At 39.5% G+C, this 27,005-nt stretch overlaps 1 protein-coding gene across 2 annotated transcripts in view; it reads right to left on the bottom strand.

Moving 5' to 3' along the window:
* The window catches only part of SLC15A2 (solute carrier family 15 member 2), a 40,500-nt gene that overhangs the window by 4,644 nt on the left and 8,851 nt on the right, over positions 1-27,005 (bottom strand). Inside the window, 16 exon segments of one of the 2 annotated variants that reach the window (NM_001082700.1) lie at positions 2,126-2,222; positions 2,846-2,956; positions 4,418-4,464; positions 4,620-4,784; positions 5,632-5,766; positions 6,302-6,383; positions 8,226-8,314; positions 10,659-10,691; positions 12,006-12,050; positions 12,128-12,217; positions 12,371-12,457; positions 13,040-13,122; positions 18,989-19,066; positions 19,328-19,418; positions 20,817-20,916; positions 23,256-23,348. In NM_001082700.1, coding sequence (NP_001076169.1) covers positions 2,126-2,222; positions 2,846-2,956; positions 4,418-4,464; positions 4,620-4,784; positions 5,632-5,766; positions 6,302-6,383; positions 8,226-8,314; positions 10,659-10,691; positions 12,006-12,050; positions 12,128-12,217; positions 12,371-12,457; positions 13,040-13,122; positions 18,989-19,066; positions 19,328-19,418; positions 20,817-20,916; positions 23,256-23,348 — 1,426 coding nt within the window. 2 annotated transcript variants of the gene reach the window in all.

The following is a 27,005-nucleotide window of genomic DNA, read 5'->3' as shown; positions in this document are numbered from 1 at the left end:
CAGATCCTGAATAACATTTTAAATATAAAGTGGGATCCGAATTTATACAAATAAAATGCTTTCAGATAGCATTTTCTTAAAAATAAAGCTTAATTTCTTGTCCCATTTTCTATGTAAATATAACTGAACTACTTTAACATTTTCTATTTTAATTTTTAGTTTGCTAAAATTTATTTTATCAGAATGAGTTATTTTCTTGGGAATTTTATATTGAAGATTTATGGATCATTATTTTTAAAAAACATATAAAATACCACCTACTATTTTAAATTCTACTTACTGGCCATTTATAATGTTTATTTATTCATTTTTATTTATTTGAAAAGGAGAAAAAGTGAGAGAGAGAGTTTACTCCCCAATGGCAACAACATCCAGGGCTGGGCCAAGTTGAAGCCAGGAGCCCAGAACTTCAACGTGTCTCCTATGTGGGTGGCAGGGACTCTAGGACTTGAGCAATCATCTACTGCCTTTCAGGGTAGGAAGTTGAATTGGAAGCAGAGCCGCTGGGACTGAAGTCAGCACTCTGATATGGGATATAGGCGTGTACCATGTACCATGGCACTTGCTCCAGAGCTATTGTTTTTAATTCAAATTTTGTCAAAAATATGTAATTTTACAGTAGAATTTTGTTCAAAAAGAACTTTTATTAGGGTCATTTTAAAAATTAATAATGACAAATATATCAATCCCAGACTCAGGGTTTGCTTGTGTGTATGTGTGTGTTTGTCTAAAAATAATTTTTCTATATGCATGGTTTAAACTATGATTGGATTTATATAGATTAGCTCTACCAATGTCTTTTATTATAAATGGAATAACATTTTAAAAATTGCATATGTAATTCTTGAAGTAAATCCATTATAGGTAATAAGTGTAATATCTGTATATATATACTATGAAATAAAAATGGCAGAGTTAAAACATCAAGGTCAAAAGTGATGAGATCAGAAGTCTTTGTGATCTAAATGCTCTTAGTTCTCTGAGTTAAAAGACCATGGGGTTCAAAACAGTAAGGGAAAGAAGTCCTGTTTTGCTTTAGTTGATAAGGTAAACAGACCTAGACATCTATTTGTGTTTTCTCAGCACAAGAGAAGACCAGGACCAGGGTTCCTAAATCAATTTCAGATACTCAGATGCCCACAGGCAGGTAATTAAGCAAATGAAACAGGCTGAATGGGAATGAGGACTATGGTGAACTGGACAGCAAAGGTCTCATCTAAAGTACATGACCACTAAAGCCCTAGCCAACTGATACAGTAGAAACTGTTATCAATTTTTTTGACTTTTTTTCTTCCCTGAGAAATGTTAGTAATCTAACTTCTTAGGGGAAATCTCTTGAATTTTAAATATTGGCGATGAATTCTTTTATTATTTTTGTCAACACTATGCAAGCCAGTCTTGACAGGACTATGGAAAGAACTGGGCATCCAGGCTCATCATTTATGACTCTTACTGTAGCTGCTTATTAGATGCTAGCATTCAGAAATAACATATATGGCCTTTATCTTGAGCAGCATATGAGAGACAGAACAATCAACAATATACAACGATATAGTACAGAAACACCCTCTAACTCATATCTTAAGTTTCCAGAATGTGACTTTACTTGCAATTGGCATTGTTAAGCTATAATTATTCAAGTTAAAATGAGGTTATTAGGGTGGCATATGGTATCCTTACAGAAAAAAAAAGACCAGGGGTGGAGGTGTGGGTGGTGGTGGGGGTCGAGATTCAGATTCTTCTACACACTGAGAAATATCAAATTTCCAGCAAATCACCAGAAGCTATGGAAGAGGCATCGAACAGTCTTCCTTATAACCCTCAGAATGAACCACCTTTGTAATTGGTTAACTGTTAACTGACCACCCAAATTTTGGGTAGAGATTGATATTTACAACCCAACTTGACATTTCAGACTGTGATGTGCTATCAGACCAAATTTCCAGGAGCTGGGAGATCTGCATATGGCATCAGCCAAGAAAACATAAATAATAGCTGTTTCCTTGAGGCCATAATGAGGCTGGATCGAGAAGACTGTCATCTCACCATGATGGCTCAAGATAAATTGTCTCCCAGAAAGACGGACAGACAAATGGAGGAGCAAGGGTGGCTGTGATTTACTTACATTAGTTATAACAAACAGGTACGAGGCACCAAAGTCTAGCAGACCCAGATTCAAAGAAAAGTCTTTATCTTCTGTTTTACAATGTACTGCAGGGTATCTGGAACAGGAGGAGTTCAGGTCAGGACAAACATCACAGCTCAGAATGCACTCTCTTCTCTAGGGGAGTGATCTCTCTCCATGGAAGGTGAGCAAAGCAGTGAAATCACCTGTTTTCTCTCTGAAGACACATTTCTAGGAATGAGTTATTTTCCTAGTTAGTTATCTGCCCAGATATAAGCTCCTGATTGTCTGTCAAGTGTTCTTTTAACTCTTAAATTGCAATAAAGAGGGCACAAATCACCTTTTGTGGACTTCAGGCTCAGGTGAACTTTTCTCATGCAAATCTTACAACTTAAGGAAACAGCATGAAACAGTAAACCCGAGAGAATGAACTCTAAGTAATGAGGTGCTAAAGGAAGGTATCAAAGGGTAGAAGCCAGAACCATTAATAAACTTTGCAAACCTCACAGAGATGGGGTCTGTTAATTACACAATATGGCCTTCACAACAATCATGATCTCAATATATCTGTGCAGAAAAAGATGAGACTGAGGGAAGGATGCGAGAGTTGAAAAAGCAGGAGTTTGTACTCAAAATTAGCCCAGAGGTACCCAAGTCCCCTACGAAGATAGCATTTAAAAACCATGTTGAGAAAAGTGTGCGCAAGGTCAACGCTCTTACTCTCCTCTTTGCACAGTTCTGTAAGCAGACACCCCGTAGTTTTCACCAACATTGAGGGAGATATCTGTACCCAGGGAGATGTTGACATTTTCTTGCAAAGTGTTAATAAACCTGAGGGCAGAGATAATATTTACACATCAGACAAGCACACATAAGGGGACATTTTAAAATCACTATATCCCCAGGGCCTAGAATACTGGCAATTAATATAAATTGTAAGCTAAACAAATGAATGAACTCACACATGCAAAGTAATTAGTAGCTGCTCCTAACTCTGTTCTTCCTGAAGTACTAATTTACAATCCGTCACATCCTCACTTAGAGCTCTACCTGGATGGATACCATCATGATCACCCATGGAAATCTAAATTTCCTCACTAGTCTATCTTAGCTGCACACAATTTCTCTTCCTCATAACGGTGGAATTCATCAACTGACACTTTACTAAAAAAAGAAAGATAATTATGTATAGATAAAGATATAATTATATATACATACATACGATACAATAGTATTTACTTGCCTGATCCTCTTACATATGAAGTCCAATTTGATGTATGCAAAACTCAGACCCCTAGCCCATGGTAGGATATTATCGTTGTTTGGGGTTTTGCAGAAATCTTGGATCTATCCAGAACCATTTTTCTAGTCTTCTGAAACTGAGCTCCTAGAAGGTTTCCTCAAGGTGATTTTTTGGTGCATTTAGGTTTTGATAGCTTTGGTCTTGCTCTCTGTCCCAAGGGATAAGGACCGTTTCCTCTAGAGTTGTAAATATTGATTCCTGGGCCTTAGATTATCCTGCATTGACTAGAAAGTGCCCCTTATTACCCCCTTCTTCAGGCCTATGGCTCTCTGGCTCTTGGCCTCAGTTTTATTTATTTTGAGCCATTTCCTTTCTCTAAAGCATGTTCAAAAGCAAAGGATTATGACTATTCTATCCTTGAGTGAAATTCAGACTTTTCAGAGTTCTCTAAAAAGCTATTCTCAACAGCAACCACCTGATCTTGGTGGTCATGGGCATGTGTATTTGTCTATTTCAAACCTATTTCCTGCCACAGAGAGCAGAGGGCCTTTGTTGCTTCATCTCTGTAACTGTCCCTTGTTTTCTGATAAGATCATCATTCTTATCTGGATTCAGAACCAAGTCTTTTGACCCCAAATAACTGTACCATGATACTTGATACATGATGCGTGATAGGCTTATAATAAAAAAGATACTTTAAAAAATTAGATATCCAGCTACCAAAGATGAAGAGAGAATTATGTTCCCACTTCTAACTTTCTCTTTGTGATCGCAGAGAGGAAAATACTGTTATTTTCCTGAGAACAAAGTAAGTATATGCTGCCCAGAAGAAACTGATGTTGTGGAGCACAGAGGGCAGGCATAACCCCACAGGAGACAGCACGCCTCTCTGCTCTCACTGTCCTGGAAAATGCCTTCAGAGACCAGCACCTCTGGCACTCTAGGAGAGATAATTCCTGTTCAGAACAACTAGACTGTGAGGTCTGTTCATCTGAAGCCCCAACAAACGAGGAGACTCAAGATTCACTAGAAGAGAGTGTCATCCAAACCTTATAGCTGTCATCCCATAGGTTGTTTCATTTTCCATATCCTTTACCTGCAATAGAAGACAGAAAAAAAATCAGTTATAGCTGACAAAAGGGGACTTGCAATCAGGATATTTGCTCATCAGTCAGATCCTTAGTAAGACATTGATGAAACGGCCATCTTACATTGAGATGGCAATTTATTTACACGATTTCCTCAACTTACCATTATGCTGGAGATACTTTTCCCATCCTCTCGGATGATCAGACTGTACCAGTTTCTCTCCTCTACAGAATGTTCAGTGTATATAGACAAATTGTGATATTTCAGGTGGAAGTAGAAATCTTGGCTTTTTGTATTCAGGTGTATTTTGGAATAGTGAGGTGTTTTCTGCAGAAGGAAATATTTGTCAAATTCATGTTCTACCCCATATCATATCACAATCTCATGGCATCTGAGTGGGTGACCTCATCAAATGCTAGTAATTTCTTTCTTGTTTAAAATTTAAAAAAAACTTTTAGTAGGATTTATTTATCTATTTGAAAGAGTTACAGAGACAGGGAGAGGGAGAGGGAGGGAGGGAGGGAGGAAAGGAGGGAGGGAAGGAGAGGGAGAGGGAGAGGGAGAGAGAGAGAGAGAGAGAGAGAGAATCTTCCATCCACTGATTCATTCCTCAAATGGCTGCAACAGCCATGGCTGAGCTAGGCCAAATCTAGGAGCCTGGAAATCCATCTGGGTCTGTCACATGGGTTGAAGAGCTCCAAGGACTTGAGCCATCTTCCACTGCTTTCCCAAGCACAATAATAGGGAGCTTGATCAGAGGTGGAGCAGCCAAGACTTGAACAGGTTCCAAAATGAGAAGCCAACACTGCAAGCCACAGCTTAACCCACTGTGTCACAATGCCAGCCCCAAGTAATTTCTTTCCTTAACCTAGTTATTTCATTTCTAGGAATCTACCATAGGAAATAATTAAAGGCATGCATAAAGATTTAAGAATAAACATATTCTTATAGGATGATATATAATAAAAAATGTGAAAATCTTTAAATAAACATAAATAAATCAAACTTAAATAAATCATATATATATAGGATAGGAATATCATGTGCTCATTAAAATCATTATTAATGATTGTCTAAGGATATGTGAAAATTCTTATAATACAATTAATATTAAGAAAAAATCAAGGTCAACACAGCATATACAATTTTTAATTCACTCTGGCCCATAGCTCACCTGAAAGGATTTGATGGAATCTGCCAATAGAGAGTTATTATTGTTTCCCAGCACTGTCAGCTTCACCTCATCATCTGCCAGGTTCAAGACTTGTAGGAGAATCTCTTGGGATCCTGGCTGGGGTGGGGCCATTTCCTTAGGAAGAGAACAATATCAGAGTCACCAAGACAGAACCCTTCAGATACAATAAGAACACATATCTCAGACAGCACAGCCTCTCTAACCAGAGGACACAGTTGTCCCTCTGAAGAGAATCTGGCTTAAAAAATGTGGAAGGCAGTTTAAGGAGGGAAACCGCAGCTCAGTGAAGCAAGCCGCCAGTGTCAGGCAACAAACTCCATCCTTCTGACTCAGTTATGGTCTCATACGTCATTCCCCACAGGTGACTATTCAGCATGCCTCTGCTACCTAAGGAGATGGCTACATATCTGGGACATTCGTGTTCCTAGATCCCCTGAAGACACACTGAGTCACTTAGGTGGGAAGCGGGCATCATTTTGCATTGCTGCTCTGCTCTTGCACCTACTCGTGTATCACAAACATTTACTATATACACCTTCTGTGAAATAGGCACTGTGCTAGACCCAGAGAATCAAGATTAAACCAGTCAGAAGAGTGAACAAGAAAGATATGGTTTGCCCTCATGGAGTTTAGGATTTATTGAACTCACATTTATTTTTATTTCTACAGTTGCTGCAGCTGCAAATGCCAGGCATGCTAGAACCATACCAACAGCCATTTTTCTAAGTGATCTGCAGAGGAAAGGAAGAGATAATTATATCTGAATTTTAGATTCTAAAGGACAAAATTCAAGCTCCTCAACCTAACACTAGAGACCTTTTCTGATTTGGTCTTAAATACTTTTCAAGGTATTTCCTAATACTCCACTTCATACGTCCTTCTTTCTTCCTTTTGCTTAAGTCACATTGAATCGCTCTTCCAGTAATGCACCACATTTTCCTGCTTCTATCTTTGCTTATGATGGTTTGTCTGTCTATTATGTCATAATACCAAACACAAGAACAACACAACCTGGTTTACTGAACATTTGCCAAATGTCAGGTGCTATATATCGTTTACCTCATTTTTCTTTTGGTAGTCTTTGTTGACCCTGGCAGCACGAAAGTCTTCCTTCTTTATGCTTCCCTAACACTTAACATACTTTATTTGTATAATAGTTATTCTTGCAAGTGCTCTAACACCTTTATTAAATAGCAAACTCCTGGAGGAAAAGATTTGTGCTCAATTTACATTTGTATGACACTTAGTCCTAAACTCCCTAATATCTGCTCAATGAGTGAGTAAATGACAAAAGGCCATTGGGATATGACAAAGTGGTCATCATTTTTACCACAACTAAATTGCTATGAAATGACAAATAAAAGTAGGCTTGAAATTCTCCTCCAAGAAACTTTACTGAGAGTAAGGTAAACTTTACACTTCCATTTACATTAAAATAAACTGTACAGTTCTATTTAGGATAAGGAAAAAGCAGTAATTAGGAACAATTCTATTCATAGTCTTAGCTGGTCCCCCATTTGGGATGTAAGATATTAGAGGACTTAGTTGTCATTAAAGACTTTAGACTTGTTAAAAGAGGCAACATTCAAGAACCAGGGAGGGCCGGCGCCGCGGCTCACTAGGCTAATCCTCCGCCTTGCACCGCCAGCACACCGGGTTCTAGTCCCGGTCGGGGTGCCGGATTCTGTCCCGGTTGCCCCTCTTCCAGGCCAGCTCTCTGCTGTGGCCAGGGAGTGTAGTGGAGGATGGCTCAAGTACTTGGGCCCTGCACCCCATGGGAGACCAGGAGAAGCACCTGGCTCCTGCCATCGGATCAGCGCGGTGCACTGGCCGTGGTGGCCATTGGAGGGTGAACCAGCGGCAAAGGAAGACCTTTCGCTCTGTCTCTCTCTCTCACTGTCCACTCTGCCTGTCAAAAAAAAAAAAAAAAAAAAAAAAAAACCACCATGGAGTGGGAGCTGATGTTGTGGCATATGGGTAAAGCCACCACCTGTAACACCAGCATCCCATATGGGTGCTGTTTCAAATCCCAGCTGCTCCAGTTCCAATCTAGCTCCCTGCTAATGCGCCTGGGAAAGCAGAAGAAGATGGCTCAAGTCCTTGGACCCCCACACCCATGTGAGAGACCTGGAAGAAGCTCCTGGCTCCTGGCTTCAGATTGGAGCTGCAGCCATTTGGGGAGTGAACCAGTGGATGGAAGATCTCTCTATCTCTCCTTCTCTCTTTCAAATAAATAAATTAATCTTAAAAAAAAAAAAAAGAACCATTGAGAAAGTTGATTTAGGAGCCTAATCTCATTTATTGTTGACTTTCCATGAATTCTAAATCTACTCTTTCAGCATCACACACTTAAGTCCACAGTATTGAATTTGACTTTCATTAATTAGATCTAATTCCCACTTTTCAGTATTAATGAGCCCTTAGTTTAACATGGAAGAACATATGAAGATAAGTGATAAACCAAAATGAATTATCATTAAGTAGAAACATACTAGCATTGAATCTTTATCAAACTAAACAAAGACTGAGTCCATTTGGCATTTGGAGTAATTCGAGGCAGAGTGAGCACTTACGTGAAGTTAATTCCACACTTGGAGATCAGACGATAAATGACAAGGTCAAATAATGGGATGAAGATAAGAACCAGGAGAGGGTTTAGTACCTGTAACATCATGGTAAATGGGGTTAGTTACAGGTATTCTTCTATCATGAGTGTGAGCATGTGCTCTCATTTGCTGTGGGGGCTCTTTCTCACATTCACACAGTTTTTCATCTTTGTAAGTAAAAATGATTCCACATTTTTTGGTCTGTTTACACCCAACCACTCATTTCCCTTGCATAGCACCTGAGCTTCTAGTTTCACTCTGAGACCATTTTTCTGTCAATCATATTAGGAATACTTTCAAACCATTTTCACTTGTCTTTTCTAGTTTCACAGCCCCTGGGGAAAATATCACATCCAGCAGAAAGGAAAGACTGAATGAAGAACTGAGGATTGTTGGACAAGAGGCTAAAAAAAAAAAAAAAAAAAAAAAAGGGGGGGTGGGCATTGTGTCACAGCAATTAAGCAATTAAGCTTTAAGCCATTGCTTGGGACTCATAGGAGTGCCTGGGTTTGAGTCCTGACTCTGCTTCTGATCTAGCTTCCTGTTAAGCTACACTCTGGGAGGCAGCAGGTGATTATTGAAGTACTTGGATCCCTGCCACTCACGATGGAGACCTGGGTAGAGTTCTGGGTTCCTGGCTTTGGCCTGGTGCAGCCCTGGCTGTGACAGGCATTTGGAGAATGAACCAGTGAACAGGAGATTGATCCCTCTCTCTCCCTGTTGCTGTGTCTTTCAAATAAATTTTTTAAAAAAGGAAAAGAGAATCACCAATAAACAGAGATTCTGTGTTCACTGCATGTACAGTACAGTCTTACATCTTAGACAATATTTCCATTATACTACCTTGACATGAAAAGAAATCCAGTGCTTACACCTTACCCATGGGTCCAAAACTAATTCTCCCTGGCAATTTACTTAATAGGGGACATGAAGGAGAACTGTGGGACTTAATGAGAATGTTTTCATCTCCAGGCTTGGCTTTCCTCAGTATACAAAGAGAAAAGCATCAAAATATGGTTGTTGGGGTGGGCATTTGGTCCAATAGTTAAGACGCCTGTTACGATGCTTACGTCTCACAGCAGAGCACCTGGGTTCAATATCTGCCTCTGGCTCCTGACTATAGTTTCCTGCTAATGCAGGTCCTGGGAAGCAGTGGTGATGACTCAAGTAATTGAGCCTGGCTCAACCCTGTAAACCAACAGATGGAATTGCTTTCCTGTTTTCTGTTTTATAAATACATTTAAAAGTTTTAACTTTTTTAAAAAAGTGATAGGAAACGTTTGGAAATGGAATTGGTGAGCCACTTTTGTGGACAATATACTCTGTTGTACTTTGTTCATTGGGTCGAGGGAGGTGGGAGGGAAGAGATTACAAAATGTGTTCTTGCTAGTGTGTGCTAGAAAATTTGAGCTTACTTATTGCCTTATATGTTACATGCATTTCATTTAACTTTGCTGTAATGTATATATTGTGTATATACTGGACAAAGGAGTCCTAATTTTACAATATCTATTCTCTAGTTATTAAAGAGGTTGCCGATGTATGACAAAAGTAGAGTTAGTAAACTAACACATTTTGTATATTTTGTGCTAAAATTCATAGAAAGACTGTCTTCTGAAAAGGACTTTTGGAAGTGAAGTTGAACATCACATTGCAGTGACAAGTGTGCCCACATCTACCTGTTGGTGGTGGGGGGAAGGAGTTGTAAGAAATGAAGGCTTCTCTAGACCTTCCAGAACGTTCTTATTCAGAAGATACTTTCTGATGGAAGCAGTTCCCTGTGTATAGTTTATTCCACACTACTGTGTACACAGTGGACACATTTAAGTCCTTATTTGAAACATCTAGTCCTTCTAGATGTTCAGAAGTGCACAAAGTATGTTAAAAGTAGAGGTAGTAAATAATACATTTTATAGATATCCTTTTGTTAAATTCATATGAAATACTGTCTTTTGGAAGTAGAATGATGAACTCCTTGTCTGAGCAGTACACACTTGTGTTTGTGCTGCTTCAGGGAGGAAGCAGCGGAAGAAAGTCTAAAGGGCTTTGGCCGGTGTGTGTGTGGTGGGACAAGGGGAACCATTGTCCACGCTGTTTGTCATGCTGTGTACATAATGTATGTATAAAGGGCCAACAGGTCCTTCTTTACAACATCTAGTCTTCCTAAATGTTAAAGAGGTTGCTGGTGTATGACAAAAGTAGAGTTAGTAAATGAGTATGTTGTGTATGCTTTGTGTTAAAACTCCTAGGGAAGACCGGTCTTAAATCACGTATGGAAGTAAAATTGTTAAAATTCCCTGTAAAAAAAAAAGTTTTAACTTTTTAAAGTTATGCTTGTTAATCCTTATTCTTCAGGCAGAGGTATAGATGAGGAAAGAAATAAATCCCCATGGCCCCTACCTGCATCTGGTCCGGCTGAAGCACAAAAAATCCCTGAAACATAATGAATTATATTAAGATGGTAGCAGAGACAAGAAAAACCTAGATCAAGAACTTTGCTAATTAGCAGGTAAGAAGTATGCAAAAGAAAATTCATAAGGTCTTTGGTTCAGGGCTCCTTTCTTGCTTGTAAGGATATTCAGGGAATAAGTACAGATTTAGGATGGCTCTGGCTATTTGCTAGACTTAGATGGGCCCAAGATAGAATATTCTTTTCTGTGTATAGATTGAGTATCCCTTATCCAAAATACTTGGGACCAGAAATGTTTGGATTTTAGAATATTTGTACATACCTAATGAGATATCTAATGGTTAAAACCCAAGTGGAAACATGAAATTCATTTATGGTTTACATATGACATATGGATTGTTTGAAACAATCTCATAAATATTTTTAGTAATTTTGTGAACAAAATAAAGTTTCATGATCAAATTTTCCATTTACAGTGTCACATTTGTGCTCAAACAGTTTCATATTTTGGAGCAATTTGAACTTCAGGTTTTCAGATTAGGTATGTTCATCCTGTACCATGCTTCTTCCCTTGGGTTGAGACAGAGCAGAGCTGGTGTGTTTCTATTAATCTCAGCCACTGCAGTTATAGGTGCTAATAATGAGAAGGACAAGACATCATGATTAGGATGAAGATTTCCTGCTACTGACACATAGTGCTTCCAAAGGGTCAACAAGTAGACGACCATGGGAAATCCTGGACAGTCAGTGGCAAAGGGAAGTAAAATTATATTTGGCCATGCCAAACAGATGGACAAACATGGCCCTAGTATCATTCCACATTGTTTTCTTCCAAACTACAATATAATCATCTAGGAAGTGGAGCAATTGAGAACAGACATGGTACTTTATTTGTGTGGCCCAAAGAATAGAGATTGGAAGAAGAGAAAATAACCCTTCCACTCTTTGCGTATCCATATACAACACACTACATTCTCACAGTCCCCCTGCTGTGATCCCTGCCTGAGAAATGGGACCACACATACAGTAGCACCAATAAAATTTGTTTCTATTGTGCCCTGGGATGGGCAGAAATAAGAAAATCACCATCCCAGGCCGGTATCACTTAATTTTCTATCCTCTTAATATTAAACTTTTCCCATCCTTATCTTTCTGATCTCTAAAGACAACATTCCAGATTTAATTTCTAGACTAGCTTTCCTTATTCTTTGTCTCCTCAGTGCCATTAGCCTAAATTCTCCTCTGTAATGATCTTAGTTTTCAGGCAAAAATACACATAAATTAATACAGATAATAAAGAAAATAATAGATTTCTCTGAAAAATCTCTTCCACTCACCAAGTTCCCATTCATCTTAGTGGCTTGCAAAGTCCATCGTGAGCCCTAGGGCAGAAGATGTTATTATGAAAAATCCCTTTCCTGTGACAGGGAAGTGGTTGGATGAAGGGGTAGCTTCTTACCTGCTGATCCAAAAGAGCCCAGAACATGGGCAATGGGATATAAAGGAACAGTACCCTGGTCAGTGTCTTCACATCCATAATGAGCTGCTTCTGCAAGGAGGAAGAAAGAACACACAGAATTGCCAGAAGTTTCACATATGGCCTTCTTGCTTAGAGTAGAAGAGAAGAAGTCAAGTGTGCCTGCAGAGAATCCATTTGGAGGACTCAATGGAACCTGGAGACGCTCCTGCAGTTTCCACTTACTGGGTATTTCTCGGCTGCCCAGTCCAACCAGTGCTGTCGCTTTGGAATGTCCTCAGAACGGTTCTTGAAGCGGTTGGAAATAGCAAACTAGGGCAGAACATAGACATCAGTGGGGAGGAACAGAAACCATCTCCTGCCTTTTCCAATTCATTTTTCTTTTCCCTAAACACACATACGTCTAGTGACTTCCTCCAACTCTTTGATCTCATTAGACCCTGAATTTCAGAATATTTAAGATAGAATTTTTTTTTATCTTTTATTTAATGAATATAAATTTCCAAAGTACGACTCATGGGTTACAATGGCTTTCCCCCCCATACTGTCCCTCCCACCCACAACCCTCCCCTTTCCCACTCCCTCTCCCCGTCCATTCACATCAAGATTCATTTTCGATTATAAGATAGAATTTTTATCTATCCTTATTTCCTGTTGGCATCCTATATAACTATTCCAGAAGGCTTTTGCCAATTTAAAAAAGGATTACTTTTTTGTAACTTAATGGTTGAATAAAGGCAGACCGGAAGATCAGTTACCCTAAACTTATCAAAAGCACAAAAGTAAAAAGAGGTTATTGAGAAAAACTATATGCCCATGTTTTATTCCATACACTATGCATAGCATCTCTTTCCTTTTGCTTGAAAAAGGCAGGCAAACAATTCATGGACTTACCCAGATGCATTTGACAACTTGAGCCACTATGTTTCCTTCAGGAGGTGGTTTTTTGTACATTTTGCTTCCCATTGCAAACACAACTGCAGTTGATACACAAACAAGGTTCTTAGCTTCTCATTTAGCACATTCAGTATGTCAGTGACAGGACAGACAGCTGAACTGTAGGACTGACTGGCAAATCTTATAAATAAGGAACTGATCTAGACTGTCTGACCTTAGAGTTATAAAAATTACAGAGGTCAAGAGAAGATAAAATGGCCAAATGTTAAGAGAGATCTATTTAGAGTTTCATGTAATCACAGAAATAGGAATCATCTTTGGCTTTTCATTCTTCTTTCTCCATCTCCGTATTTGGTATGTTACCAACTTTTAGTGATCTCCTTCCTGTAATGGTTTGCCCATATTAATTCCCCCCCCCCTTTTAAAAACCTTGTAAAAATTAAGAGAGGGAATAAGAGAGGAAGGAGGAGGAAGGATGGGAGTGTGGGTGTGAGGGAGGGGAGGGGAGGAAATATCACTATGTTTCTAAATCTGTATGTATGAATGACATGAAATTTGTATACCTTAAATTAAAAAAAATTTCCACTGCTATCATTCTTGTTTAGGATTTCACAATTTCTAACCTGGACTATTAAAGTGGTCACCAACTAGTTTTTCATTTCCTAGTTTCTTGCTTCCTTCTTTCCAGGATCTTCCTAATATACTCAAACTCCTGGCAGGAAAGCACTTTCCAAATTCATTATTATCCTGGTGGTTATTATCACTATCATCTATGGAAATTATTAAGTATTTTACATAATTAAGTAAATTATTAAGTATTTTACATACATTAACTAATTTAGCCTGGCAAAATATATGTACTCTGCTTTACCCATGAATACACTGAAGATTAAAGAAATTAAGCAACTTCTTCAAAATTACACAACTAGCAATTTATAGAAACTGTACTTTTGACCTAAGGTTTACTTGATTAAAAATTCATATTCTTAATGACTAATAAAGCATCTCATTTACTCATTTTTGCACCATACACAGTACTAGACACTAGTTGGAATACAGGTAAAAAAGACATGACTTCTGTCCTGAAGAAGCCCAAGCTACTGTTCCCCATTTTCTATCTCCTTACTCTTCGTAAGATGCCCTAAACTCTGTACTACTCATAAGTCCTGTAATAAAGCTCTCTGTTGTATTAGTTCTGTTCTTGAGCTCATTCTGTTTTCCTTAATTCACATTTCTATTTAAACACATTCCCACAGCTAATTATAAGTGAATTGTTTTCTTATTTTTCCTTTTATTTCCCAAATTACTAGCAATGGGCGAGTGTTACTTTTACATCTGTGCTATTGTTTTTCAAGTCTATGAAGTTTATTAAAATCACCGGGAAGACTCCATCCTGGTTAGCTCTTTCCTCCTTTACAGATGCCCCGCTCCACAGATGCTTCCCTAGGAGACCCTCTGCTAAAGATGACTTCCTCAGTGGCCAGCTGCATCTCCCAATCTCCTTACACACCAGAATTCATGAATTACCTTGCCTGTCTCTCCCTTAATTTTCTAATTCCTCCATTCCTCTGTGTCAGGTTCATTCTACCACCTTTTCTTTGTTCTTCTTTTCAGTTTCCCCAAGGCTTCTCCAAATAACATTCTTTATCTACAAACCTTTCTTATTGTTAATAGAAATAATATTTCAGGGAAAGTCTTAGCAATCAAGTGGAAATCAATCTAGATAAGGGGAAGCTTTTGGATGGAAAATAAATGGCACTTAAAATCAAGAGTGATCCTAGAAGGTACCTTTCTCTGAAGGGAGGAGAGAACTTCCACTTTGATTATGGCCTTGTATAAATAAGGTCAGAGTTTGTGAACTCAAGAAGCTTCCATAGCCTTGGCAGCTCATGACAAGAGCCTCAGGTGATTACTGATGTCATAAATAAGAGTGTCAATTGTTAAATCAACAACGGGAGTCACTGAGCACTTACTCCTCATGTAGGATCTCTGTCCTTAATGCATTGTACTATGCAAATTAATGGTAAAAATAGTCTTCAAAGAGTACTTTATACTTTGTGTATCTGTGTGGGTGCAAACTGTTGAAATCTTTACTTAGTATATACTAAGTTGATCTTCTGTATATAAAGATAATTGAAAATGAATCTTGATGAAGAATGGGATGGGAGAGGGAGTGGGAGATGGGATGGTTGCGGGTAGGAGGGAGGTTATGGGGGGAAAAGCTGCTATAATCCAAAAGTTGTACTTTTGAAATTTATATTTATTAAATAAAAGTTAAAAAAAAAAAGTGATCCTAGAAAGAGGCTGGACACATCAAGAATGCTGGTTGTAGTAGAGAGAAGGCATGATAAAAGAAAAGCCATGTAAGCAACTTGACAAAGTCACACTTAAATTTCAGTCACAGGGCCGGTGCTGTGGCATAGTGGGTAAAGCTGCTGCCTGCAGGGCTGACATCCTATATGGGCACTGGTTCAAGACCTGGCTGCTCCACTTCCAATCCAGCTCTCTGCTATGGCCTGGGAAAGCAGTGGAAGATGGCCCAAGTCCTCTGCACCCACATGGGAAGACCTGGAGGGAGCTCCTGGCTCTTGGCTTTGGATTGGCCTAGCTCCGGCCATTGTGGCCAGTTGGGGAGTAAATCAGCAGATGAAAGACCTCTCTCTCTCTCTCTGCCTCTCCTTCTCTCTCTCTGTAACCCTAACTTTCTTTTTTTTTAATTAATTAATTTTTTTTTTTTTTGACAGGCAGAGTGGACAGTGAGAGAGAGACAGAGAGAAAGGTCTTCCTTTGCCATTGGTTCATCCCCCAATGGCTGCTGCGGCCAGCACAGCGCGCTGATCCAAAGCCAGGAGCCAGGTGCTTCTCCTGATCTCCCTTAAGGACCTGGGCCATCCTCCACTGCACTCCTGGGCCACAGCAGAGACCTGGACTGGAAGAGGAGCAACCAGGACAGAATCTGGTGCCCCGACCGGGACTAGAACCCAGGGTGCCAGTGCCGCAGGTGGAGGATTAGCCTATTGAGCCGCGCACTGGCCTGTAATCCTGACTTTCCAATAAATAAATAAATCTCTTTAAAAAATTTCAAAGTCACTTAATTGAAGAAGATGAATAGGAAATTTGAGTGTCTCTTTCCCCCAAAACTTAAAAATGATGTTGCTGTTTCACAAGTAGAAGACTTCAAACGGAAACTCTCTCAACTTCTTGCCACCAAATCTATTAATTCCTAAATTCACCCATCCTGTCTTTAAAGATGATGCTCCTGCTCCTGTCCAAGCATAATTGCTCTATATATACTTTCATATATTCTGTCTTTATTTTATAACTTCAAACTCTTTTCCTACATTATTCCCAATTATATGCAAGTGTTCTCAATATTTTCCCTTGAAATTGTGTCATTTTCCAGATAAATATACTTAAATTTTTTCAATTTTTAAAAAAATCTCTTCACTTTCCAACCTACTTCAGTCTTCAGCCTCCACTAACCTACTATAGATGACCACTATATCAATGGCATCCTTGTGGCTATATTTTATAGAGTTTATTTCACTTATATCTCAGTTGCTCACTCAGTAACATTTGTCACACTGAACAAGTCCCTCCTTCAAATTCCCTTGGTATCCGAAATGGCACTATTACCACTTTGGCAATTCCGTCTTTGTTTCCTCTTTTCCTGTCTTTTATAAATGTTGGTGTGCCTCAAGGTTTTACCTCCCTGTTACTGCCTCTTCTTATCTCACTCTTGTTATCTCTTAGTCATCTATTTTCAATGTTTAATTGCTTATAGCGTACATTAATGACTCCAGACTTACATCTACAGCCCCAAAATGTCTTCTGAGCTTTAAACCAGTACTTCCAAATACGTATATTTGGTAACTCTAATTAGATGCTCAGAGGACATGTAAAAGGCAACATGTCCAAAACACAATTCATCAACATTGCCCCAAACCCATTCTCCTTCAAGCAACTCAATTAATGACCCCGCCATCCACTCAGTTGCTCAATTTAGAACCCTGCATTCAACGTTGACTAATCTTCTCCCTCCCCTCACACATTTAATTATAATAAGATTTGTTAATTCAGTAAGGGACTCCCCTTGAGCACAAAACTGAAGGGAGAGCCAAAAACCTTAGTAATCAAGATAAAATATTATCCTTGCTTCACTCAACCCAATCCTCTTCACATCACAGAAACATTATTAAAAAATAAAAATCTGGCAATCACTATCCTCACAATAAAATTCTAATTCCTTAATACCTTAAAAGACCCTTTTAACTGGTTCCTGCCAACGTCACCTCTTTATATTTTTCATTTATGTTCCAGATAATCTAAATTCCCTCCAGATCTTTGAACATATCATATGATTTTTTCACCTCCTTACAAATACCATTTCTTCTTTCTGGAAATCCCTCTTTTAGAATATCTTCTTTGGTTAATTGCTGTTCATACCTTAGTTCTTTCCTGAGAAATTATTTCTTTGGCAAATCTTTTATGACTCTTAAAGTCTTAATCAGATATCCCCTCTATGTGTTCCCATGACTCTGTATTTCCCTAGCTGTGACACTGACCATGCTATGTTGTAAATTCCTGTTAACTTGTCTGTCTTCCTTTCTCTACTGAACTGTAAAAGTTCCTTTAGAGCACAAGCTCTGTAGCTGTATAATATGCCAGTGGAAATCTAATACTTAGCACAGAATCTGACACACAATAGATTCATTAAATAAATATTTAATAAATTAGTAAATGAAACAACAATAAATTGAATTACAGTGGAAGTCCAAAGAATTGAGTTATGTATTAGCACTCAGGAAACTAATGCAGCTGACTAATTAGGACAGCTGGCACTTATTTCACATTTCATAATTTATAAAACCTTTCACTTATAGCATCTCTTTTATCTTCATAATTACTTTTCTATGTAAATATTAGTAGTGTGCAATGATCCAGAGAAGGAGACACAGTGCTAATCCATGGAAAATCAGGAAAATATTGGGTAAGTACTTGACTTTGAAGGGAGAAGGAGTCAGAGAATACATTATAATACATTATAAAAAGCTCTCCTGAATACAGTTTCTTGTATTTGGGAACTCTGAGTATTGCTATCAGCCCTGTTAGTAGAAAATAACCAGACTGAACATTGAGTTTGTGGGCTTTTTTCCCTCTGTCGAGCTTTCTACGTGTTTGGACTGGATATCTTCCAGGGGGTGTCACTCTGAGGTTCAGAGTGAGAACAGGTTTCCAGGTCAATGATTAGAAACAATCATGCCCAAGTTTCCCTTAGGCTATGTAAACTAAGTAGCCCACACATCTCCCTTCTCTTCAGGACTGGGTTCTGAGAGGCAAACAGAAGGCCACTTGATCAAAATTGTATTAGTTTCCATCTGTTTATCCATCCCCCTTACTCTCTTTTTGCTCAAGAGAAAACTCCTTGGAAACATTGTAGAAAGGGAAGAAACAGGTAAACCCAAAAGCTAATTATAAAGGCTCTGAGAATTGAAAAATGTCTTCCAGTAACTAGATACACAAGTATCAGATAATATAAGCTGGTTTAAGAGAGAGGACTAATTATCTTGGTCTTTCCCTACCTGTCTTGGGTAGAACCGTGGATCTCAACATTGACTATACATTAGAATCATCTGGGATACTTTAAAAATTATAGAAGTCCAAATCCCTGATGACTCCTACCTGTGGTTCTGAGACTGGTCTTTTTTTTTTAGTCTCCTAAAGAAACTTACTAGCTGTGTAACGCTGGGTACTTTTTTTTTTTTTAAATGGTTTCTGGTTTCATTCAGAACTTATCTCTAAAGCCAAGGGAAAACTCCTACAATAAACTTCATCTAATAGAGTTAGTGCGAGGATCAAATGCAGAAGTTTGTGGAAAGTACCCACATGGTGTTTTCATGTGGCAAGCATCAGTGATTATGTTTCCTTTGCCCCACCTACACTTACCAAGTGCTATTACCATGAGCAATCCTGGAACTCCAAAAGCCAATGCATAACAGTCTTCCCCAAAACACTGCACATCTCCTAAAGAAAATGGGGAAGAGTAACCTTGAATCTTTGATGTTCTCAATCTACAATCTCAGGTTCCTGTGGTTGTAGACATAGTCAACCTCTTTCCTCCCATCACCAAACACATAAACCTTCTTTTGGGCCAGATAAATCAAGACTAAAAGAAATTCTCAAAGATTTCCAAGCCAAAAAACGGACCACAGGAAGACCCGAACAGCTTTGTGGCTGTTGAGAGTAGATAGCCTTATACAGGGCTCCTCAGGAAGTGATTCTGACCTCTTAGCATGGGTGTGATAAATGTAGAAATCAAGCTCCCTGCATTGATGGCGAGGTAGAAGCCAGAGAAGTATCTAGTCCGTTCCTCAGCCTGAAACAAACAGGATAAATGATCAGTGCAATGAGCCTCCTTGCTCTATCCCAATCCCTGTTCAGATTCAGAGCTGAAGGAACAGATTCAGATTTTGCCTCCATGGCAGCTGAGAACCATATTAAATATGATGTTCTAAAACCTGTTCAAAACCATGGATGGATGACCCCATTTACTCATCTTTGACACTCCAGTGTCAGCAGCTGTAACATTCTTTTACCTGACTAAATATGATCAACCTATGCTCAGCGCCATCACTGTGCCCTGTATGTAATATGATAGAATGTGATATTAATATGATTCTCATATTAATGTACTTGCATTAAATGTCTGTTTCTTTCAGTTAGTCATGAGTGAATTTGGGGTAGAAATCATATTTCTTTTCTGTTAGCCCTGGTTCCTCACACAGCATCTCACATATATTACAGCCTCAATAAATGTTTATGGACTACATTAATTAGGTGAATGACTGATGGAGTTAAATGATAACCTTTTAGGGTGTGTTGTAAGAAGAGGACCAGAACATAGGACAGTGCAATAAATTGTTGACCAATCAGGATAGTTCAACTAATGCTTGAGGGAGATCACTAGAGAGAATAAAAGGAAATTGGTGGGCTTAGAAGTGGCTGGCAGAAAAACCTGGAAAACCTACAAAAATAAGTGTTTTGTGGTTTATCTAGAAATAATACAGAAAATATTGCTGTTATTTTTGGTGAAGAAAAATCGATTTTGTATAGTTTATTTGAATCTAAATAAAATGTGAATTTTGTTTAAAAAAAAAAAGAAGTGGCTGGCAGAAATGTGAAGGTGGATTTGTTGTATTAATTGAAATATTAATAGTTACTACATGAAACAGTTTTCAAATAAATTTGCTGATGAATGACTTATTAGGTTCTGCTGTGCTCCATTCTGGAACCTCAGAGCTTTTTCCGACACATTAGTGCAATCAATCCTTCCCTATTTTCTATTTACATCAGGTTTTGCTTCTTCTTCTGGTTCTCATTTAGACATTATCTCGCTCATGTGATTCTTGTAGTCTATTATGCATAGAATCTCACTTAGCAAAAATTGGCCATTTCTTCAGAGTCAGCATGTAATTATGACCTATGGACACTTAAGCAATCAAAGAGTGTAAAATAACCCTAATAGTCTAAAAGGTAAGAGATACGTAAGAAAACAGAACAGGATGGAAGGAGAAAGAGATAGTAGGTACTGTGTCAGGGAGAGGGTGAAGAAGGGAAGGGGAAAGAAAGGGAAAGAGAAGGAGTGAGAGCACAAAACATAAATAGCTACAGAAGAGGGGCTAGGTACATGAAGATAAATGTAAAAGAAAACTGAGGTAAAGAAAATGGAGAGATCTTCCATCCACTGAAAATACAGAAATAACAGAACTCTTACATGTTTTTCTTCAAACTGGTCTCCACCAAAAGCTGCCACGCAGGGTTTGATGCCTCCTGTCCCCAGTGCTATTAGACATAGGCCGACAAGTGATAGGACTCTGAAATGGAGAGATGAGGATGCTAACCAGGTTGATACTAAACACAACTGTAGGGCTGCTGACTTGGAAAAAAGCACACAAGGACAAAGACCCTCTCCTTATTTCTACACTGTGGGCGTTTCCCATTCTCCTTCACTCCAGGAAATACTCATGGACACTCGCCATCTTCATAATGCTGAGCCTCTGTTAGAATAAACTGTGTGGGAAGATTTTGATTCTGTGAGTTCCATTTACTCCTGTGGCCACTGGGTAGAATTAGATACTGAAGGGACTGAATCTCATTTTTCTCAAAGGGTCACATCAATAAAAAGACTTATAAATCTTAATCCCACATATTCTTAGAAACAGAAAATTTTTAAAATGTTCAAATTCATCATACAATATAGAAATGGTGTCAATGATTATGCCAATTAAGTAGGCATCAAATATTTATTTGGTTTCAAACAAAATTCCAAATTTATATGATAAACACAATGTAGGCATATTGGAACAGATGCATATGAACTGCCCCCTGAACAACTGTAATTTTCTGTACTGACAATCTAAAGATACTAGGATCTATCAATTTCTTTGACCACTGAAACAACAAAATAGCATTAATAAAGAAGAATAGAGCAATCATAGTATATGGAACTACACATAAAGAGTTACTTATTTATTTGAAAGTCAGAATTTCAGAGAGAGGGAGATACAGAGGGGAAGAGAGAGAGAGAGAGAGAGAGAGAATTTTCCATCCACTGGTTCACTCCCTCTCACTAAATGGCCACAATGGCCAGTGCTGGGCCAGACCGAAGCCAGGAGTTTCTTCCAGGTCTCCCACATGGGTGGCCAGAGGCCCAAGCACTTGGGCCATTTTCCACTGGTTTTCCAGGCACATTAGCAGTGATCTGGATCAGAAATAAAGCAGCCAGGACTTGAACCAGCACTCATATGGGATGCTGGCACTGTAGATGGCTGCTTAACCTGCTATGCTACAGTGATGGCCTCAAGGAACTCAAGGAACATCAGTGGAAACAGTCCCAGCTTGGAATAGGAATTCTATAATATCTATAAGGAAATATTACAGATTTTTAAAATGCTGGTGAAATACAATGCATGGATGAATGCATAATAGATGGGAATATGGAAGGCATGAAGGTTTTAGTTGGTTTCAAGCACATGAAAATTTCCTACGGAGATGATAATAGGCATTCTGGAAGTCCTCACATGCTTAATTAATTAAAACAAGTGAGTTCACATAAAGTGGAAAAGTTTGGGATTGACAGTTGTTGAATAGCAGGTAAAGCCGCCGCCTATGTCACTGGCATCCCATGTGAGTGCCAGTTCGCATCACAGCTGCTCCACTTCCTATCCAGCTTCCTGATAATGCACCTGGAAACGCAGCAGAGTGTCGCTCCCCCTCTTCGTGGAGGAACGACACTAAGCCCTGCCTAGGCTTCATATCCGAGTCACGGCACCATTATGTCGCTCCCCCTCTTCGTGGAGGAACGACACAGGACCCTGCGCTGTTCTTTCTGTCTGCTCGGCCCTCCCCGGGTTTGCTGCTGGTTCTTCCCGGGTTGGCTACTATCCCTTCCACCTCCGTGGAAGGGCAGTTCCCCCTGGCCACATTCCCCACTTCCGCAGGGGAGCGGCACACCGCCGGCCGGCTCTTCTCGGGGGCTGCACAGGTGTTCCCCTTAGATGTTCCCCATAGATATTCCTGGTGCATGCCGTCTCTCTCCTCCTTTATAGTCCTCCTCTGCCAATCCCAACTCGGCTGCCCACACGCCGAGTACGCTGCTCTCCTCCAATCAGGAGCAAGTCCTACAGTTTATTGGTTGAACTGGAGGCAGCTGTGCAGAAGCTGTTTACTTCTCTCCCAGCACCATATTGTGGGAGAGCAGATGAGTAGAATAAGTCTTAATTCCAGTTAACTCAGTCTAGTCCGGATTGCTCCCCACAGCAGAGGATGGCACAAGTCCTAGGGTCACTGCCACTCACGTGAGAGACCCAGATGGAGCTCCTGACTCCTGACTTCTGCCTGGCCCACCCTCAGCTGATGCAGACATCTGGGGAGTAAACCAGCGAAGAGGAACACTATCTCTGTCTCTCTCTCTCTCTGTAACTCTGCCTTTCAAATAAATAAACAAATCTTAAAAAAAAAAAAAAAAAACGGTGAAAGGAGTTCAACTGCTTATAATTTTTTTTTCTTAACCAATTTGTTTATGAAAGCATAGATTGTAAAGTAAGGGTTCATCTCTGCTAAGAGAACAGATAATCACCTGTAATGAATGCCTGAGACACATACCTGCCTCATGGTACTAAAGTCCTTCAGAGGAATCCAAGACTTTACTCACGTGTGTACCACTTTCCCCCCGAGTATTGGAAATGCGCTCAAGGACTTGATCACATGGCCAAGCACATACACCAAGGAGAGATAGATGATTGTCCTGTTGAGAGAGTTAAAGCAGCCCATCAGTCTGTGTAACACTCAGAGATTTGAGTAATACAGATTCAGGGCTCATAAAGTTCTCAGTAAACAGAGGAGGAGGAGGAAGGAGTGCAGGAGGAAAGAATTACTTGAGAACAGAAACAATAGCAGTGAAAGAAGTAAACAGACTGGTCAAAGGGAGTGCAATTCTTCATACTGCAATGTGTACTTAAAGGTGATAAACATTCTCTCCAAATTCCCTTCTCATACTGCTCCTTGCCCCTCTACCTGCCCACTCCACACACACACAGAGCACCCCTCTTTTCATTTATGTATGACAAGAATGGGGTGGGTCTGTAGCAAGAATAATGATGTTTTCAATTCGGAGAACTAGTAGAACAGGATACTTTGACCTGAGGTGTTTTTCTCAAGGAAAGTCTTTTAGTCTAGAAAGTAAGAGAGGTCAAGGACAAACTCCAAGTATATAGGAATGACCAACACAAAGGACTTCTTTAACCCAAGTGCTGGGAGGTAAAGAGCTCTGAGGTTCTGTATGGATTTATTTGGACATTGGGGTTGATTGTAATCCCCACCTCAGTTACCTCATGGATGAGTTACCACGTTTAAGAAAGGAGGATCCAGGGACTTAGCCTGTTCAGTGGCAAAAATCATGCAGTTGGTAACAATTACTTGTGTTGTTTTTTCTGAGGAACTTGAATGGCAATCAGAAGAAGAGTAAAGAAGTCCAATAAGAGCATACAGGGAGATAAACACATTGAAATATGGCACATTACCACACATCTTTATGTGCATTATCACACCAGCATCCTCTGGCTGTATCAGTGGATTGTTAACACTGTAATGAACCTTGAAAATTACACAGCTTCTATCTGTGATTTTGAGGTGCTTTATGCTAATGTGGAATATAAAGAATGGACTGAAAATAACAGAGAGAAGCTGGAAACATTAGAAATATTGGGATGTGAGGGGCCGGTGCTGTGGCGCAGTGGGTTAACACCCTGCCCTGAAGCGCCAGCATCCCATATGGTTCGAGTCCCAGCTGCTCCACTTCTGATCCAGCTCCCTTCTATGGCCTGGGAAAGCAGTAGAAGATGGCCCAAGTCCTTGGGCCCCTGCACCCACGTGGGAGACCCGGAAGAAGCTCTTGGCTCCTGGCTTTGGATCAGCCCAGCTCTGGCTATTGCGGCCAATTGAGGAGTGAAGCATCAGATGGAAGAACTCTCTCTCTCTCTCTCTCTCTTTCTCTCTCTGCCTCTCCTCTCTCTGTGTAACTCTGACTTTCAAATAAATAAATAAATCTTTAAAAAAAAAATATTGGGATGTGAATTTCTCATTCTAAATGTCAAGTCTGCCTAGTTTGACTCTATTGTATATCCTTTTTTTTTTTTTTTTTTTTTTTGACAGGCAGAGTGGACAGTGAGAAAGAGAGAGAAAGGTCTTCCTTTACCGTTGGTTCACCCTCCAATGGCCACTGCAGCCGGCACACCGCGCTGATCCGAAGCCAGAAGCCAGGTGCTTCTCCTGGTCTTCCATGTGGGTGCAGGGCCCAAGCACTTGAGGCATCCTCCACTGCACCCCTGAGTCACAGCAGAGAGCTGGACTGGAAGAGGAACAACCAGGACAGAATCCGGCGCCCTGACCAGGACTAGGAACCCAGTGTGCCAGCGCCACAGGCGGAGGATTAGCCTATTGAGCTGTGGCGCCGGCATTGTATATCCTTAAGAGGAATATAATGACATGTAGTGAAGAATAATTTTGATGACTATTCCAGCACTAATAAACATCAGGGGAAAGGGCAGGCTTTCTCAAAAGGCCTTATAGCATCTTCTAGAGAAAAGCTGTCTTTGCTGGAATTTTAAAAAAGAAGAAAAGGGAAAAATAAAAAGAAACTGAAAAAAAAAAGAGAGAGAGAGAGAGAGACTAATATCAAGAACCCAGAAGATGTTAGACCATCAGAGGAAGCAAAACATAAACAAAAAGATTCTGACTTGGAGTGATAGACTTGGATCAATGTCCAATTGTTGGACTAAACGTATGAGAGAAATGTGTTTTATGAGGAAAATAGGCAACCTTTTAGATGAAAGGCTCAGGAAGTATTTTAGGTAGAAGGATATAAGAAAGGAAATTAATGGCAGGATTTTTTTTTAGTTTTTACAATTTTTAAAATTTATTCATGAATTTAAAAGGCAAAGAGACTGAGAACTCCATTAACTACTCAAATGCCTGCAACAGCCAGGGCAGGACTAGGCCAATATTTAAAGTCAGGAACTTGATCCAGGTTTCCCATGTGAGTAGCAGGGACCAAACCACTAGAGCCATCACCTGCTGCCCACCCCCCTGCCGCCCAGGGTGCTACATTAGTAGAAAGCTGGAAGGGTAGGCAGAGCCTAGATTCCAACCCAGGCACTCTGATATGGAATGCAGGTATTCCAAGCAGCTTCTTAACTACTGTGCTGTAAACACCCACTCCTGGCAAGAAATTCTAACAGCAGGAGAAAGAAGTTAAGAGATTCTTGAAAATTCTGCATTTGAAATAGGGTCATGAGGTTCATTATAATCCTAACCACAAGACTCAGAACTATTTTAGGTAGACTTGACCAATTCCTTAATTGTAGAAACCAGGAAATTGGATCCAGAGAGGTCAAATGACATTCCTAAAGTGAAATCTTAATTAGTAATAGGGTTAGGTCTGGCACTTCTACTCTTTTTTTTTTTTTTTTCACTTCTACTCTTTCTAACTTATAACACAGCGTTCCTTCAGTTTTCTCATGACAAGGTTAAAGTAGAAAGAGAAAAGGGAAGAGGAAAAAGTTATACATTTTATTTTGTTGTAAGAATATCAAAAGCCATTTGCATTAATAGCTTAGGAAAGGAGGCATTCATACAGAGATTGAGAGGGAGTATATGCAGTGATGGTAGAGGATGAGACCTTAAATGAAGAAGGAGTCAGCTCTGATCAGAGAAGGTAGGAGGGAGAAAGTATAAGTTATAGACCCACTCAAAGAAAGAGAAAGGAGAAATGTGGAGAGAACATACTAAGCCAGAATAAATACATTGAAGAGAGGGGTTATATGTTATTTTCGAGGTCAAGTGCACAAACTCAGAGGCATGGGTTGGAGGATGTAAGAACTAAGAACCATAACTAAAAATGCTTTATTCTCTTAAGAATTAACACTAAAATAACATCCTAGCATTCAGTTACCCTCTCAGTGGATGTTTGTGGAAATCATGAGAAGCCAATATGCATGTTTAACAATTTTTATTTTCTACTGTGTACTTATCAGATAGTCTTTCCTATGTGAACTCTTGAAAGAAGCCTCACTTCTCTCCCTGCACAGGGACATCCTTACGCAAGAATCAGAGAGACTCTGGGTGTTCACTTCCTCTTTACACAGCTAGGATTCTGGAATAGCAAGCAGAGGAAGGACTTAAGAAGTTGTTCACCAACAGAAGTCACTGTGCATTTACTCCCCATGTAGGACCTCTGTCCTTAATGAGTTGTACTATGAGAATTAACTGCAAAACTCTTCTCAAACTGTACTTTATATGATGTGTGTGTACTTATATGTTGTTTGTGGGTGCAAACTGTTGAAATCTATACTTAGCATAGAGTTGGTCCTCTATATAAAGTTAAACTAAAAATAAACCATAATGA

Source organism: Oryctolagus cuniculus, chromosome 4 (genome assembly GCF_964237555.1).
Source record: "Oryctolagus cuniculus chromosome 4, mOryCun1.1, whole genome shotgun sequence".
Lineage (NCBI taxonomy): Eukaryota > Metazoa > Chordata > Mammalia > Lagomorpha > Leporidae > Oryctolagus > Oryctolagus cuniculus.
The sequence above is the reverse complement of the archived record's forward strand: the minus strand, read 5'-3'. Positions and strand labels throughout refer to the sequence as shown.